Genomic DNA, 15,449 nt, shown 5'->3' with positions numbered 1-15,449 from the left:
AGAAAAAAATTCGAGATGTGAAATTTTTCGACAAAATTAAAAAATTTCAAATCATTCTGTAAAAATTACTATTACTTGAGTAGGTTAATTACAATCATTTTAGGTCAATAGACATATCCTTGAAATCCTACCCACTTTCGAGAAAAAAATTCGAGAATGTGAGAAAAATTGAAAAATTTCAAATTATTATAAAAAAATTATTTTTGGCTACAGGGGTTAATTGCAATAATTTTTGGTGAATAAACCTACCCTCGAAATCCTACCCAGTGTCTAGAAAAACTATAATAATAACTTATATAGAATAACTTTTTAACGAAGCCTCCATCAACAAATTAGTATTCTTGATTTTCGTCTTATTTTGGCCTGCAGAATCTCCCATTAAAATTTTTCCCAGGGGAACCCCCTGTATAACTGTTCTACGATAAACAGTATTCTCCAAGGTGCTTAAAAAACAAGATGAAGACTCGATTTGATATTACAGGAGCAAATGTACAATGCAGCTTTCCAAAAGTTACATATAAAAGTACAAAGTCCCACATTTTGTCCGCCAAATTGTTAAGATACAATAGGATGTATGTACAGAATACGTACACTTACGAATAATGTCTGATGATTGCGAAAATTGAGGAACAAGCTGTAACTTTGTGTCAATAAAGAAGCACGATCCGGGACGAAGACGCATTGATGACAGATCTAGAAGTATCGCGTCGGTATGGAACGTCTTAAGCCGACTTAAGAATATCTATAAGTAATTCTAAAATATAAACTATTTACCAATGTATGGAACTACGATACAAGACAGTGCAACACGCTCATGTGACAATAAAGCGCGCGGCACTGTTAGAGTCCTCGATAGCAAAGTATTTAGTTTGTTCAGTCCGGCGATGTTTAAATTAAAAATGAATCAACATATTGTTTCTCTTAAAAAGTAAAATAAAATAACCACGCGTTCCCGCGGAAATATTCTCGGCCTTTTGCATGAACGAAGATCATTTATTTTCAACGACAACACGCACAAAAGATACCAAAAGATGCAAGATATCGAATACGAAATGAATATACATCGCGAATGTACAATACCATTTAAATTTGATTCGTTTCTTAAATTATGTTCATCATTCTGGTATCCAAGTCCGACACGTTTCCCATTATTACCATCTATCGTTTCGCTTGCAAGCGTGCGCCTTTTTTGGTATAAACTCGATATAACGACAATGAAATTGTAAAAAATCATATTATTAATAGATCGACCGTAGAAAACATTTTTTATAGAATTATCTACAATTGCCATTCGAATCGTTCGACGTACAGGACACCTTAGATTAAGTAACTCCAATGCTGCCGAGCGATTGTTACATTTCACGGCGTTTAATCGGTTATAAAGATACAATGTTGAGTGAACTAATTTCTTTAAAATGCAACCAATACACGAACAGAAAGTCTCTTTATAAAATTCGATCGAATAATGATGGATAGTACGATTATTAAAACGGATGCAGCGCATAATGAGCCCCAGGACGTACAATATCTCTCACGTGAGTAAAGTATCGTCTAATTCTTCTATTTTGCCTTCGGGCTGAGAAAGAACCTTACGTAATACTTTACTGACTACATCTGATAAGGATTCTCTTGCACCGACATCCAAGAACGCCATGCAACGCTGGGAAAAAAATAAATTTAAATAGTAAATAAAAATACATCGGTTCAAGTTTAATAATCTTTCAATTTTTTTTTAAATTAGAATAAATAAACACGCAACTTACCAAATGTTCGTCTTCACCTTGCCTCAATCTAAGTACTGCTATAAGGGCAAGTTCACTGTTTGCTTTCACGTAACCATTTTTCTCTTTTGTTCCATTTACTAACATAGGTACAAGCGATTTAAGTAATTCCGGTGACATTTTCCCAGGCTGTATTATATTACGAGCCAAATGTATGCAAACTCTAGCCAGTAACTGTTTCACGTCGTTGCTGTTGTTGTTCATTGACTAAAAAAAAAAAAGGATGAATTAATAATCCGTGAGAAACAAAAGGATTGCATAAATTCGGAATTCGTGTGTCTTACCCTCACGAATGGAGATAAGATTTGTTGAGGTATAGATTCTCCTTCGTTCATGAGATGTTGAAATAAATAACCACAAGCTCGTACGCCATTCATTACTATTTGTACTCGATCTGCTGCTAAATACGAGAGTATTACCGCGATAACACGATCCTTCTCTTTGCTATTGTATACTGTTTTTGGGGATTCCTTCAGCGTTACGAATAACGCTGCGGAACGTCCGTGTCTGAGCATCCAGTCAACGTTAGTGTCAATACCTAAAAACGTTTAACTAGTTTATAAAATCTCCGTGACATGGAATACTTACAAAGCGAACATTTTCATTCTCAGATAAATAATTATACGGGGCGTTCGGTCAAACCTGGAAAAAATTTTAATGGGGGTTTCTAGGGACCAAAGTAAGACGAAAATCAAGAATAGTAATTTTTTAATTAAGGCTTCGTTTAAAAGTTATTAACATTTAAAGTTAAAGTGTGCACCGCGCACGGTTCCCGTCTCACAGGCGCAACATTAAACGTTAATAACTTCTTAACGAAGCCTCAATTAAAAAATTACTATTCTTGATTTTCGTCTTATTTTGGTCTCCAGAATCTCCCATTAACCCATTTGCATCCAAGCGCGGAATATTCCGCGAGCCGCGACTGTCTACTATCACCAAGCGCGGAATATTCCGCGAGCCGCGACTGTTTACTATCGTCAGTTGAACGTCGCTGATGTTTCGATGCGGAAGCTTAAGTAGAGCGATGATGCAAATGGGTTAAAATTTTCAATTCCAAAAACATTCACTGGTGGCTGAATTATTTTACCAAAAATCAAAAAGGACGTAAATCTTCCTGAGTTCTTAGGATCTGAGTTAGATTTTTTCGAAGAAAGTAGGATTTACGTTCAAAATTCATGCGAGACACGTGTGGTATTATAACGCGAATTAAACAATATTTACTCGTTAATTATCTTATTAAAATCATACTAAACTCGTGCATATTAATTTTTTAAGAAGTAAATTAAACTATCTAGGTCGACAGATTTGTTTAAATTCATGAAATGATGGGTGAATTATTAATATTAAAATTTTAATAGGAGATTCTAGAGACCAAAATAAGACGAAAATCAAGAATAGTAATTTTTTAATTATGGCTTCGTTAAAAAGTAATTAACGTTTAAAGTTAAAGTGTGCAGCGCGCACGGTTCCCGTCTCACAGACGCAACATTAAACGTTAATAACTTTTTAATGAAGCCTCAATTAAAAAATTACTATTCTTCATTTTCGTCTTATTTTGGGCTCCAGAATCTCCCATTAAAATTTTTCCATGGTCAAAACAGAAAAGGAACTTTAGACATATAGGATGTTCGACCACCCTTGGGAAAAATTTTAGTGGAGGATTCTAGAGATCAAAATAAAACGAAAATCAAGGCTTCGTTAAAAAATTACTATTCCTGATTTTCGTCTTATTTTGGCCTCCAGAATTCCCCATTAAAATTTCCCTGTATTCATAACATATAAACTTACACAACAAGTGATCATTGAACGCAATGGCGAGTTGGTCTGGACTAAGCCATCGTACGAGAGCTCCAAAGCAACCAGCTACAGCGTTCCTCGTAACGTCTTCCGGATGACTGAGCATACTACATAAAGTAACAAACACTTGCTTTTTCATTGGTTCTGTCATTTTGTCGCCAGCGGGCGTGAGCACACCGCGCAAAGCTTGTAACATTGTTTCCCTGGACAAAGTATTTTTACCTTAAGAATCTCTGCAAGGTACACGTATACACAAAATGAAATAAATGACTCGACAAACCTAATAGCTGGATCGTCACCGGTCTTTATGCCAGTATGAAGTTCTGTGAACAATGGATCAACACGTGTATGAATTATAATAAGGTTACTTAAAGCATAAGCAGCTTTTAATCTCACTTGTCTGTTACTATCGTTTAGAGCTCTCAAGAAAGTGGTTTGCAGTTGTGGTAAAAATTGCTTTAACATTACTCCAACCTACCGAAAATGTACGATTTTTAATTTCTATATTATCTGACGCTTTGTATTGCTTTTACGGTTCAACTCACTTTGCCAAGTAAAATAGCGAGCGTTTCTAAAACCGCTGCTTTCACGCTCCAATTAAACCGATCTCCAAGAATTCGAATCAGCGGGCCAGTAATGTGCACCACGCTGGGTTGCAACGCTGTCGCGCTGGTTAACTTTATAACCTCTCCTAGACCTTGAGCTGCTTGCTCTTTTGCTTCTGGCAAACCATTCAATATGGCTTCCCTGAATATCGGAAGAATCGGTGTAATACCCTTAGGTAAACAAAATCCAGGCAACAATTCTTGCCCCTTTAAATCGGACACTGCAAACCTAACAGCTTGTCTGATATCTTGAACATGAGCGATCTGTTGCTCGGACGCTAAAGTCTGAAAATAAAAACAAAGTACATTTAAATGTAAAATAATTAGCGTTAATGCGTATGGACAATAATCTCACTTTAGTAACAGCTGTGAGCGCCTCCCAGCTCATTTGTAGCACATCCTTATCGTCATCCATAAACAAGTGAATGAGCCCTCGCAATAACTGTGGAACATATTGTCCATAATCAGCGCGAGTATCTCGACAGAAAGCACACAGCAACGTTGCTGCGCTTCGTCGTTTGGATGGATCCTCCGCTCTCGTGGCCTCCATTAGTTGGTCCATGACTGTTCTGACGCCAACCTCGTCAGCCACGGATAAAATAACAGCTTGACAGTACTCCAACTCCTGAACCTCGTTTGGTGTTCCTTGAGCGCTGGAGAGAGCAGTCAATAAAGCTGGCAGGATCTTGTGAAGGAACCTGGTCAATGCTTCGCCCGCGACACTCGCCAGGATCGACAATGCTTTTGTGTTGACCGGAGGCGTGGTTAACTGAGGCACCAGGTACGGCAGGACGACTCTAGACTTAATCGCCATCACCTGACGCAAACCGTCCAAAGTGTTCTCCGCTTCTGCTTGATCCGGCGAGTTCAACTGCGTTAACATCGCTGGCAATATGTCATCTAATGCTCTGACTCCTACAGTAGAGTGTAAACCATCAAAAGTCTTCGCTGCTGCTTGGCGAACCTCTGGTAGCGGGTCACACAATGCTTTTCTGAAACCAAGCAAGACTTTATCATTCTTTTTTATCATTAAATTATAAATTTAATCTGTACTTGTTTGAAGTGAAAGACTTACCTCACTGTTGGGACTAAACTGATGACAAACGTCAACACCATGTCCTTATTCGTGCTCGCCATAATCTCTGACAACCCAATGCACACACCTTGACGTTGGTCAGCCTGGTCACTTTGCAGACCTTTCTCCAGAATTGGTATAATCTCTGGCAACACTCTTTCGCCTAATTTCCTAACAAGATCTCCCAAGGTTCGCGCCGCCACTTGTCTTTTATCGTAACTTGTACTAGCTAAACAACCTAGCAAAAGAGTAAACAGTGTAGGTAATATTTCCCTTAATGTTCTCGGTGTATTCGTTACGACAACCTTCCACACGTGAAGGGCAGCCTGACGCACCATCAACGCAACGTCTGATCTGCCCATATACAATCCCGCTAAAACGCGATTTCGTCTTTCAGCGCCGAGAGCATTGATAATAGCATAATGCGACTGTTCTGTTCCAAAGTTATCGTCTTCGCTTGCAGTCTCTGTCGACATTTTTCCAGACACACCCGAAATTCTATACAACAAATCTCCGAGCAATTGCACCGACGAATACCTAATACGCCAATTATCATCGAAGAGACCCTTCTCCAGTTCTGGTAGCAACAACATTATTGCAGAGTCGGCGTAAAGAGTGACGATACGCTGACCTGCTCTGAGCGCTGTCTCGCGCACGTATTCGTTCTCGTCAGCCAGAGCTTTCAAGATAGGATTGATGATCTGTCCAATGTAAGGTGTAAACTCTGTGGTGAACGCGCTTGGCATGTAAATGAACATCATGATGTAGCCATCTTTAACGTGCGGAGCTATATCCGTCCTCTCAGCTGTGCTGATAATTTCTGGCATAAGTTTATGAAGCTTTTCAACGCCAAGTCCCCTCACGACTTCTGAGAGACCCTGTGCAGCTCCCGATCGATCCACGCTGCTTGTTTCAGACGTGAGCGTTTGCATCAGCCAAGGAAGCAGATCCTCGAAACTGGACTCACCCATTCCTCTCACCATAGCACCTAAAGCTCTCGCAGACACGCTTCGTACTTCCGGTACGGGGTCCAACAAACTGGTCTTCAAGCCAGGGATAATAGTCGGTAGATACGGAGTTAGATCCTTTTGATCTGTTAAAGAATACATATTGCCAATGATTTGAGCAGCCATTTTTCTCGTTTCCGTCGAGCGGTCTAGAAATGCCCTTTGCACCACAGGCATAATGAGAGCCAAGGATGGAGCGTCGATGAAATGTACAAATTGAGTGTCCAACAACGTTTGAAGACAAGTGGCAGTCTTATGGGACGGGTCTTGTAGAGCTTTCAATAGAACTGGCACGATTGCTTGGATCTCTGGATTGCGAATCACGCTTCCAATCACTTTTAGAGCCTCAGCGCCAGCCTCTTGAACTTTGGTGTGAGAATCGCTGAGTACCTCGATGAGCTTTGGAACTATACTTGGTAAGCAACTGCTCAGTTGCTTAGGTGCACAGTATGCCATTGCACCTAACAATTCCACAGATCCTGAAAAATAAATTTATATAGAATACAGTTCACAGTTAGCAATTTGCAGATCACTTACCGGTCTTGGTCCTCCAAGAGTCTTCTTCCAGCGCAGCTAGCAAGCTAGGAAGAACAAGTTTCACCCCATGAGCGGAGAGTTTGCTCATAACCACGCGAGCTGTATCATCTGTGGCCGCTCTAACGTACTGATTAGGGTCCCCGAAACACAGCAATAGATGCGGTAGCACGTGGACGATATAAGGCTCGAACAACCTACCAAGCATCGTGCACAACATTTCAAAGGCAAACAATGCTCCCTCTCTATGCCTATAGTTTTTCTTATCCTGGATGGCGTTGGTCAGCGTGGTCATGATATCAAGCTGCTTCAGAGCGAGTATTCCCATACCCTTGATTATACCTGCTAGCCCGTAAGCAGCGCCTTTGCGATCCCCATATTTGTCTGACTTCAACAACTGATCCATTAAGTTGTCTACAATTTTTGGAGCGTCCTCCTTGATGGAAGGTACAAGATGAGGGAGGCAATTGGCCACAGCTTCCTGTACCTGTTGAGATGGGGTGGACAGAGCAGTGATCAAACGCATGACTATGGGTTTAATGCGTGGATCATCCTTGTCCAAGTGCCTAGCCAGGGATCCCATGAGAATAACCACCGACTGCTTGATGGAGTCGAAGCTGCCTATCTTTGGAGCCTTGTCCATAAAATCCTCGAAAACTGGTAACAAAGAAGTGATGTTTATTTTCCCGTGGAGGTCCACAACGGCCACAGCGGCGGTTAACATCTCGGTGCGGACAGCTTGGTTCCTGTCACCCAGACCGGTGGAGACGAAGAACTGAACAAGCTTGAGTACCGTGTCGGCGGTGAGGAGGGGCGCCATCTGTGCCAGCGCAAGCGCAACGCCTCGTCGCGGGCCCCACGTGTCGATGGGCTGCTCGACCACGCGGCCAAAATCGTTCAATTTCGGTGGGATCATAGTTAATTTCTCCTGATAGAGCTGCAACAAACGATCCAGAACACCTGACACCAAGTGTGGAACGTTGGTCAAACACTGTGCCAAGGCACAAGCAACAGCTTGCTGTACAGATTCTACAGGATGTGCAATGTCTTGAATGAGCTCATCGGAGAGAACGTCTGCCTGTGCTACCAGCTCAGCTGCGTTCCATAATTCGTTGGCCAGAATTTTATTTTCGTCGCAGACGTCGAACCTGGCGATCCATATCCTCCTGATTAGGTGCAACATTTGAATGGGATCCTCTTTCTGAGATGGAAACGCTTGCCTCACGACTAGCAATGCTCTTAGGGCTGCATCTCTTATAGTGGACAAAGAATTTTGCAAAGCACCGATCAGAGAATCTATATCCGCGCTGGTTGCTATTGCGGTGTTTGGTTGACCACTTCCGGACTGAGACACGTCTAAAAAAGTTGCAATCGCGTGAGTCTGTACCCTTCCAGTTGTAATTTCCATCAGCTCTATCAGCAGGTCGAACATGTGTTTACGTGGAAGAAATCGTGGATGTCTTAGATCCCTCAAATCAGAGGTGCCCCTTTGCTTAGCGTGCTCCTGTATTATCTGCAATCCTTGCACGATCATACTATCATCCTTACATAGTAACAAAGTTTTCTTAATAAATGGGAAGATATAACAAAAAGCAGGAGCCGTGAATAATACTTTTTGTTTTATCGTGGTTGTGTGTAAAAGGTTTAATGTTCTTTTCACAGCGACATGAACTTTCTCTTCCTCCCAATCTGGGTCCAAATCACACTGCGGGTTTAGTTGTCGCAGTGTAACATGTGCCACCAAATCATTTAAGATTGGATTATTACCTAGTTTCACAACATTTTTCAGGCTAATGAAAAGATCAGACATGGCAGGTGCGGCTAACGGTGATCCCAAATTTTTCAAGATTGGTGGCAGAAGATCTTTCAGGTAAAAGGAGAGTTCTTGGCGATTGCCACGTGCTGAACATGTGATCAGAGATACTGCATCGTCGATTCTGCGTTTCAATTCGATCAGCCTTTTACGAATTGCGGCTTCTTTTGCGATTTGCGCCTTGAGGTTTTCTTCTTGCTTGGGTGTTAATTTTGGTTCCTTTATTTTTCCTTCCTTCTTTTTCTTTTCGTACAATTCGCGTCTCAGTTGAAGCTCTTCTTGCTGTTCCTTGAACGAATACGCCTTGCTCTCCCTTTTCATATTCATGGAACTGAGAATATCGTTTTCGTCATTTGCACGCAGAACACTTTTGTTGTACAACTCTCCTTCCGGGGTAAGGTAAGTGAAATATTCATCTTTAGTGACTTTTAAAATTTCTGGATCGTTTAGTTTACTCGTAACGTTCGATATTATTGCGGATAGTATAATATCCGGTATTATCGATACTACCCTCGCCAGGGCATTCTCGTAACTAGCAGTGAGCTTATAATTTTGTATAAGCATTTTTTTTATTTCGTTGTTGTAAGAACATAAAAAATCTTTTGGTACTAGATTGTAGTTCTTTGCAATTTTGAACCATAAGTTTGGCATTGCTTTAAAGATTGCAGGATGATGAGCTGGTATTAATGCGTCTCTCACCATTTGCATAGCTGGTAACTCGAACAGAAAAGAACCAGAACAAATAGCAAGCAATCCATCCGCAAGACACCTGCCAGTTATTTCCCCCGCAGAAGAATCTTCCTTGTTTTCTTTATCGGATTCAGATTTAATTTTAACATTCTCTAAAAATTTATTGTATTCTCTTAGGAGCTCCTGCGCAGGTGCATACGTGCTCAAACCACTCACAATCTTTTTAACAAATGGAAAACAGCACTTTCTTATGTTTGCCTTTGGAGCTGTTGCGCATATTATGATTGCTCTATGAACACCGTTCAAGGCTTTCTCGTTCAATTTATCAGCAAATTCTGTAATGAGTCTCTCGCAAAGCAACATAAGATGATACAGAATATCGTCTCCACATGTTGTCAGAAATTTCTCAGAGAAAAATATTTGATCATCGATTGCGTTCCACAGTATAGTTTGTTTCTCGTTTTCCACTTGATTGGCAAGAACGAACTTCAGCAACAAGTATGCAGCTACCAAACCTTCTGTTACTGCACTTGGCTGTGTACACTGCTGCATAGCTCTGGTTATTGCTTGTAGGAGTAATGGTGTTATTGTACCAGAATAAGAAACTACTGGCGCAGAAAAAAAAATTTTTATGTAAGCAGTACGCACCGCGGGTGTCGACGTCTTTGCGGCCATACCTTCTTTGAACGCGTCTGCTACACTTTCTGGGACACTTTTTGCAAATTTGTTGGACCACAAGGCCATCATTTCAAGAGCATGGATCAACGTTTTCTCGTGAACTTCGGTTTCTAAAACTTTGATGAAATGTTCGCAAGCGGTTTCCGCCAATCTTTGAACACTGCTACCAGAAGCTGCGTTATAACTGAGATTACCAGCTCCTTGCAAAACAGAAATTTTGTAAGTTACAACCGTAAGTTTTCCTTCTGATCCGTGGAACACAGCGAACACGGATGACAACAAGTTTTCCAAAGCAGTAGCGTCTGAACATTGCAGAGCGAGTCTACGGCAAGCTCCGATAGCCTCGTTTCTAACCAAGTCCTCCTTAGAATGCAGATTCGCAAATAATCCTTTGCTTATGTCTTGGCTGTACTGACTTAAATCGAGACTTAAACCGCTTAAAATGTGACCAACAGACTCAATAATTATTTCTGGATTTCTTAACATTGCTTTTTGCAAAGCTGGCAATAACTGATTTTTGAACTCGTCGTGAGATATTCTACGTAGAAGAGGTACAGCAGTGTGGACTACATAGAGATCTGGCTTCTTTTTGCAACTAATAGTCACCTTTATAAAAACATCTATAATGTTTGCCTAGAAGAAAGAAAACAAATTTTCATTTTGTGATCTTACTACAGTGGTGCCCACTTAAGTGACCACATTTTTGCCCATTTAGGTGTCCAAATTTTTGCCCACTTAAGTGTCCGTGTCGTTGCCCACTTAAGTGACCACATTTTTTTGCCCGTTTAGGTGTCCGAATTGGTGCCCACTTAGGTGTCCAAATTTTGCCCACTTAAGTGACCACATTTTTGCCCACTTAAGTGTCCAAATTTTTGCCCACTTAGGTGACCACATTTTTGCCCACTTAAGTGTCCACGTTGGTGCCCACTTAAATGACCACGGTCGCTTAAGTGGGCAAACATGTGGACACTTATGTGGGCACTACTGTATATGACAGACAAGCTATATGTTAACATAATATTTAAAATTGATTTACCTTTAATTTCCCCACCAACTCACTTTTTTTTGCATTTACTAAGTATTTAGTAAGTAAACTTGCAAGAATAATTATACCGTTTCCAACTTCCAGTTTAATCAGTGCATCCAGGTATGCGGTTTCTATGTCTTTAACGTTTGACCACTGATGCGCTAACAATACATACACTTTCTCCGCCAGTTTCTTATCCATGGTCGCCAATGCTGCTGCGCTTAGATTCGCTTGCACTTCGACAAGTTTTGGCAATTCTATAATATCTGCATTGTTTTTAGATCCGTACAGAATAATTAAGGTCGACCATTTCAATGCAAGGTATGCGGTCACAGCAGTGTTCAAACTGTAAAATAGCATTTTATAGACTGTTTAATAAGCGTCGATGTATAATTTGAAATTCAAAGTTTTCGACGTGTTTGGTAAACTATTTATAAAAATACACACGTAGGAACTATATTCTTATGCCACGAAGCTTGTTCTACAATGACGTTTGTCATGTGTTTTACGGTAGCATCTGGTTGTTTCTTCAACAATTCCACAATTAGATTTCTCACGTATGATTGGGAGGCTGTATCCTTATATCGATGTAAAGTAAGAGATATGGTTTTACAAATTCCATTGACAATCTTCTCGTTGATGCCTAAAATACGAAAACAATATTTTTTTAACGAATACTATATTTTTTAATATTTAATTTATTCTTTATGCATAGTTTAACAAATTTGTAAAAAATACTTTATACGATTACAGAACTTAAAAAACCACGGAATATAAAAATGATGTATCAAAATAACGTATAATTTTTAAATATTGCAACTAAAAAAGAATATTGCACGTTTATTGCAATTTAATTTCGATCGTAACACGTAACATTCTTTCTCCTATTATGAGTAATTTACATTTATGGAAGACAACCGAATCTTCCTCTTTGAATGGCATGTATTTTTGATCTACAATATCAGTTCTTATCGATATTAAATCTATTATCATTCCTTACCAGGATTTGACAACACATTGACGACATTTTGTAGAATCTCTCGCCGCTCGTTTTTACTGGCGGTTTGAACTCGATTTGGCAGATCTTTTAATGCTTTCGTTAACTGTAACAAAATCACTTATCAATAGTCAGTAATTATTAGATAATAATACGATTTCTCAACTTCCACGTGACAGACTCACCTCAACATCCGCCATATTTCTTTAAAACCGGACTGTTTTAAAGCGCCACCCTTCGTAAAATTGTTATTCCTTGAAGTTACGCATATGTACACCTTATCAAATCGCACCGTACATACTATGTACATATATTAATTCATTTCTATATAAAAAACTGCTACACTTAAATATCTTTATCTTAATATTATTACACATTTTAAATTATCATAAAAATTCATCTAAATATTTCATTTAGATAAATCGTTTTTAGGTTTTAAAGAAGATAGATGAATGTTCATTGTCGGAAATACTAACAAATATATTAGCATATCGTACATAATAATTGCATGTATAGCTAAATAAAGATAATTGGGCGACAATTTTTTATTCTATGTACAAATTGAAAATTAAAATTTTATTTAGTGCTCTGTATAATTTAACAAAACTTGAAATTAACATTTAACATTCATATGTTTTGTATTTGTACAGACTAAATTATCATATAAAATTTCCTCTAAATTTGTAAAAAGGACGATTCTTGTTTTAATTTCTTTTATACAATATGTGTAGAGTCCTTATATTTATATTAATAAAAAATCAAAATCATAGTAACGTCCTTCCACGAGAAGAAGGCACAGCGCGTTTACATCCCCACTCTTGCTTCTGTCCGCTGATTGGCTGTCGCCGATCTTCGTCACCGTTTTCGACCAATAGCGAGTCAGCTGACAGCAACAGGAGTGGGGATGTAAACACGCTGTGCTTTCTTTTCGTGGAAGCCCAGTACATTATAAATCGTGGAATTAAATAGAAGTATAGCGAAGGAAAATAATAAAAAATACAAAAAAAGAAAATATTTGACAATTGATTATTTATTTCACCATTTTTACATTAATTCTATATTATGTAGTGAGCTAAAAAATGCTCGCTCGAAAGTTGGCAATCCTAGTTGTGTACTGGAGTGTATGTAAACAAATGAAATGATTAAATCCAAAAACCATTTTTTATATAAAAAAACAATAATTTTAAGCAATAAATCATTTAACAATTTGCAACAACCCTTCGTTTCTTATTACCAGAAATCGAATCTGTTTTATCGAAATATCTTACTGGCTTCTGTTTTTAGGTTAGTTACGATTAATCTATTTCTAACGATAGAAAGAATTCAAGGAAAGAAGAAAATACATGATTACAAAAATGGCACTGGCCAGAGAAAGGCGTGCAAATGCCGGGAATAAAATGGCAAAACTATTGAACGAAGAAGAGGAGGATGATTTTTACAAAACTACATATGGTGGATTTGAGGAAGCTGAACAAGATCATGATTACATGTTAATATTTAACTTAATTCAATAGAAATTTATTATAATTTCAACCACAGAATGCTACTTTAAATTATTTTATTTTTAGGGAAGAAGACGAAGGCGAAGATGAGGTGGATTCGGATTTTAGCATAGACGAGAACGACGAGCCAATTTCTGATACCGAACAGGAAGGGCCGAAAAAGAAAAGAAGACTGGTAACGAAAGCTTACAAAGAACCCAAGGTTCAATCCCAGATACCGCAAAAAGAAAAGAAAGTCAGACAGCCGAAGCATAATAGAAGATTCATAGAGAGTACAGGTAAATAACTTTGTGCGAATATTACGTCACGAGGACAAGTATGCGATTATAATTGTTTGTAGAAAGGAAATCGATACGACGCTCTACTGCTGCAAAGTCAGCCGCGACACAGAGACGTTTGCGGGAAAGAAACGAGGATCAAAAGAGGAAAACCAGAGTAATAAAACACGATACTTGGAAACCAACTCAAGAAGAATTACTGGAGGAGGCTTTGCAAACCGAACAACTTAATATGAAGTCGCTGGGTAAATTAAAATAATACAAAGAGGTCTAATTTTTCTGTGCCTTGTTCATTATTATCATTTACCGTGTAGAAAAGTACCAAAAGTTGGAGAACGAAAAGAAAAATACTAGAACAGTGAGAAAAGCACACTCTGGACCCATGATTAGGTACCAGTCCCTGTCGATGCCTGTTTTAGTACTCTCCGAGATACATTTGGACAAAGACGATAAAATCAATGTAGAAGATAACGAGGAGAAAAATTTAAACGATAGTACAGAAAAGAAAGATTCGGAAGAGGTGACAGAAGAAGGGTAAAGTATAATTTCTTTCGATCAAATTGTTGGGAAATGATTTTACTTGGAGTATCGATTCCAGAAGCGTAATTGTAAAGTCAGAGTACAGTGCAAATGATGCTCCAAGGAAAGAATCTGATTCTAATGTTTCAAGCAAAAGCAAGTATCGTTGTAACGATACGAAAGGATTCTATGAAAGAACGTTCGTCACTTTTGAAAACGATCAGCTATTTCTTGAAGCTTTTAAGAAGCCTATTGCTAGGAGACCGCCAATGAAGGCTTTGTGCGCGATCACGAGGTAATGTGTGAAAATGATAAGAAAAAATTCTTTAAAAAAAAATTCCTAATTGTATTTATAAAAACCAATTTAGGCTGCCAGCGAAATATCTGGATCCTATGACCCAGCTACCATACAAAAACGTTCAAACGTTTCGATTGTTACGCGAAGCGTATTACCAACAATTGGAAGCTAGAACGGATGTTAACGACACGTCGCAGAGTTCGGAATTGCTAAGGTGGCTCGATTGGAGGCAAAAGAACCATAACGGCGGTCAGAGGAACACTATACGCCTCGAGCCAGCCTCCGCGCCAATGACTTCGTAACTTTTTAGCGAAATAAGGTTTCTCCCAATATTTTCATAGTTTGAGATTTGCCACTCTGATCAAAGTCTTCCAAAAATTGTAATTATCGATACTTTTAACAAAAAGTAATTTAACAATAATTTTAATAGTTTATAGATTCTTAAAACGACGAGAGGAACGGAGATTTTTATTTAAGTTTTGTAATAAACGTATGAGTAATTGTATAATTTATAACTGCATGTCTTTTGTACCATACTAATTTTAAAATTCTGTACATATAATTAATCTATCAATTAAATTCTTTTGCTATTACCATAAACGATCAAAATGATTAGTAATGTTCCGTGTGATAGATAGAGAATTGCGTGGCAATTTTACGAGTTTATAAGTCAAAAGTAATTAGTGAGTATTCGAATAGAATAACGAAAGTATCATCGAAAGCACAATTAATTGGATTACTACACGTGTACATGTATGTTGAAAGCAAAAGTAATTTTATTAATAAAATTATAACGTATGAAGCATTAATAATAGACCGTTTTTTGTAAAATCGGTTTCTTTTGTAAA

General features: G+C 38.6%; 2 protein-coding genes across 3 annotated transcripts; one reads left to right on the top strand and one right to left on the bottom strand.

Moving 5' to 3' along the window:
- Positions 1-357: 357 nt before the first annotated feature.
- LOC122402945 (eIF-2-alpha kinase activator GCN1) lies at positions 358-12,206 on the bottom strand. Its single transcript, XM_043406147.1, has 13 exons — positions 12,190-12,206; positions 12,008-12,110; positions 11,455-11,650; positions 11,017-11,353; positions 6,803-10,613; positions 5,259-6,744; positions 4,539-5,175; positions 4,124-4,468; positions 3,859-4,052; positions 3,570-3,781; positions 2,066-2,319; positions 1,764-1,988; positions 358-1,660 (listed from the first exon to the last, which is right to left on the bottom strand). Exons 1-13 carry the CDS (start codon positions 12,202-12,204, stop codon positions 1,532-1,534), a joined length of 7,944 nt encoding a protein of 2,647 aa, XP_043262082.1. The 5' UTR covers positions 12,205-12,206; the 3' UTR covers positions 358-1,531.
- Positions 12,207-13,099: 893 nt separating this feature from the next.
- LOC122402946 (vacuolar protein sorting-associated protein 72 homolog) lies at positions 13,100-15,449 on the top strand. Of its 2 annotated transcripts, XM_043406149.1 has the most exons (7): positions 13,100-13,125; positions 13,289-13,493; positions 13,573-13,784; positions 13,847-14,029; positions 14,099-14,318; positions 14,383-14,598; positions 14,672-15,449. In XM_043406149.1, the coding sequence occupies exons 2-7, from the start codon at positions 13,348-13,350 to the stop codon at positions 14,901-14,903; spliced, it is 1,209 nt and encodes a 402-aa protein (XP_043262084.1). In that variant the 5' UTR covers positions 13,100-13,125; positions 13,289-13,347; the 3' UTR covers positions 14,904-15,449. The 2 variants fall into 2 exon arrangements, with proteins under 2 accessions (XP_043262084.1, XP_043262083.1); XM_043406148.1 differs by lacking the exon at positions 13,100-13,125 and having other exon boundaries at positions 13,140-13,493.

This window comes from Colletes gigas, unplaced genomic scaffold, assembly GCF_013123115.1.
Source record: "Colletes gigas isolate AHSC1104 unplaced genomic scaffold, ASM1312311v1 Colletes_gigas_Sc00042, whole genome shotgun sequence".
Classification (NCBI taxonomy): domain Eukaryota; kingdom Metazoa; phylum Arthropoda; class Insecta; order Hymenoptera; family Colletidae; genus Colletes; species Colletes gigas.
This window is presented reverse-complemented; position numbering and strand designations above follow the sequence as displayed.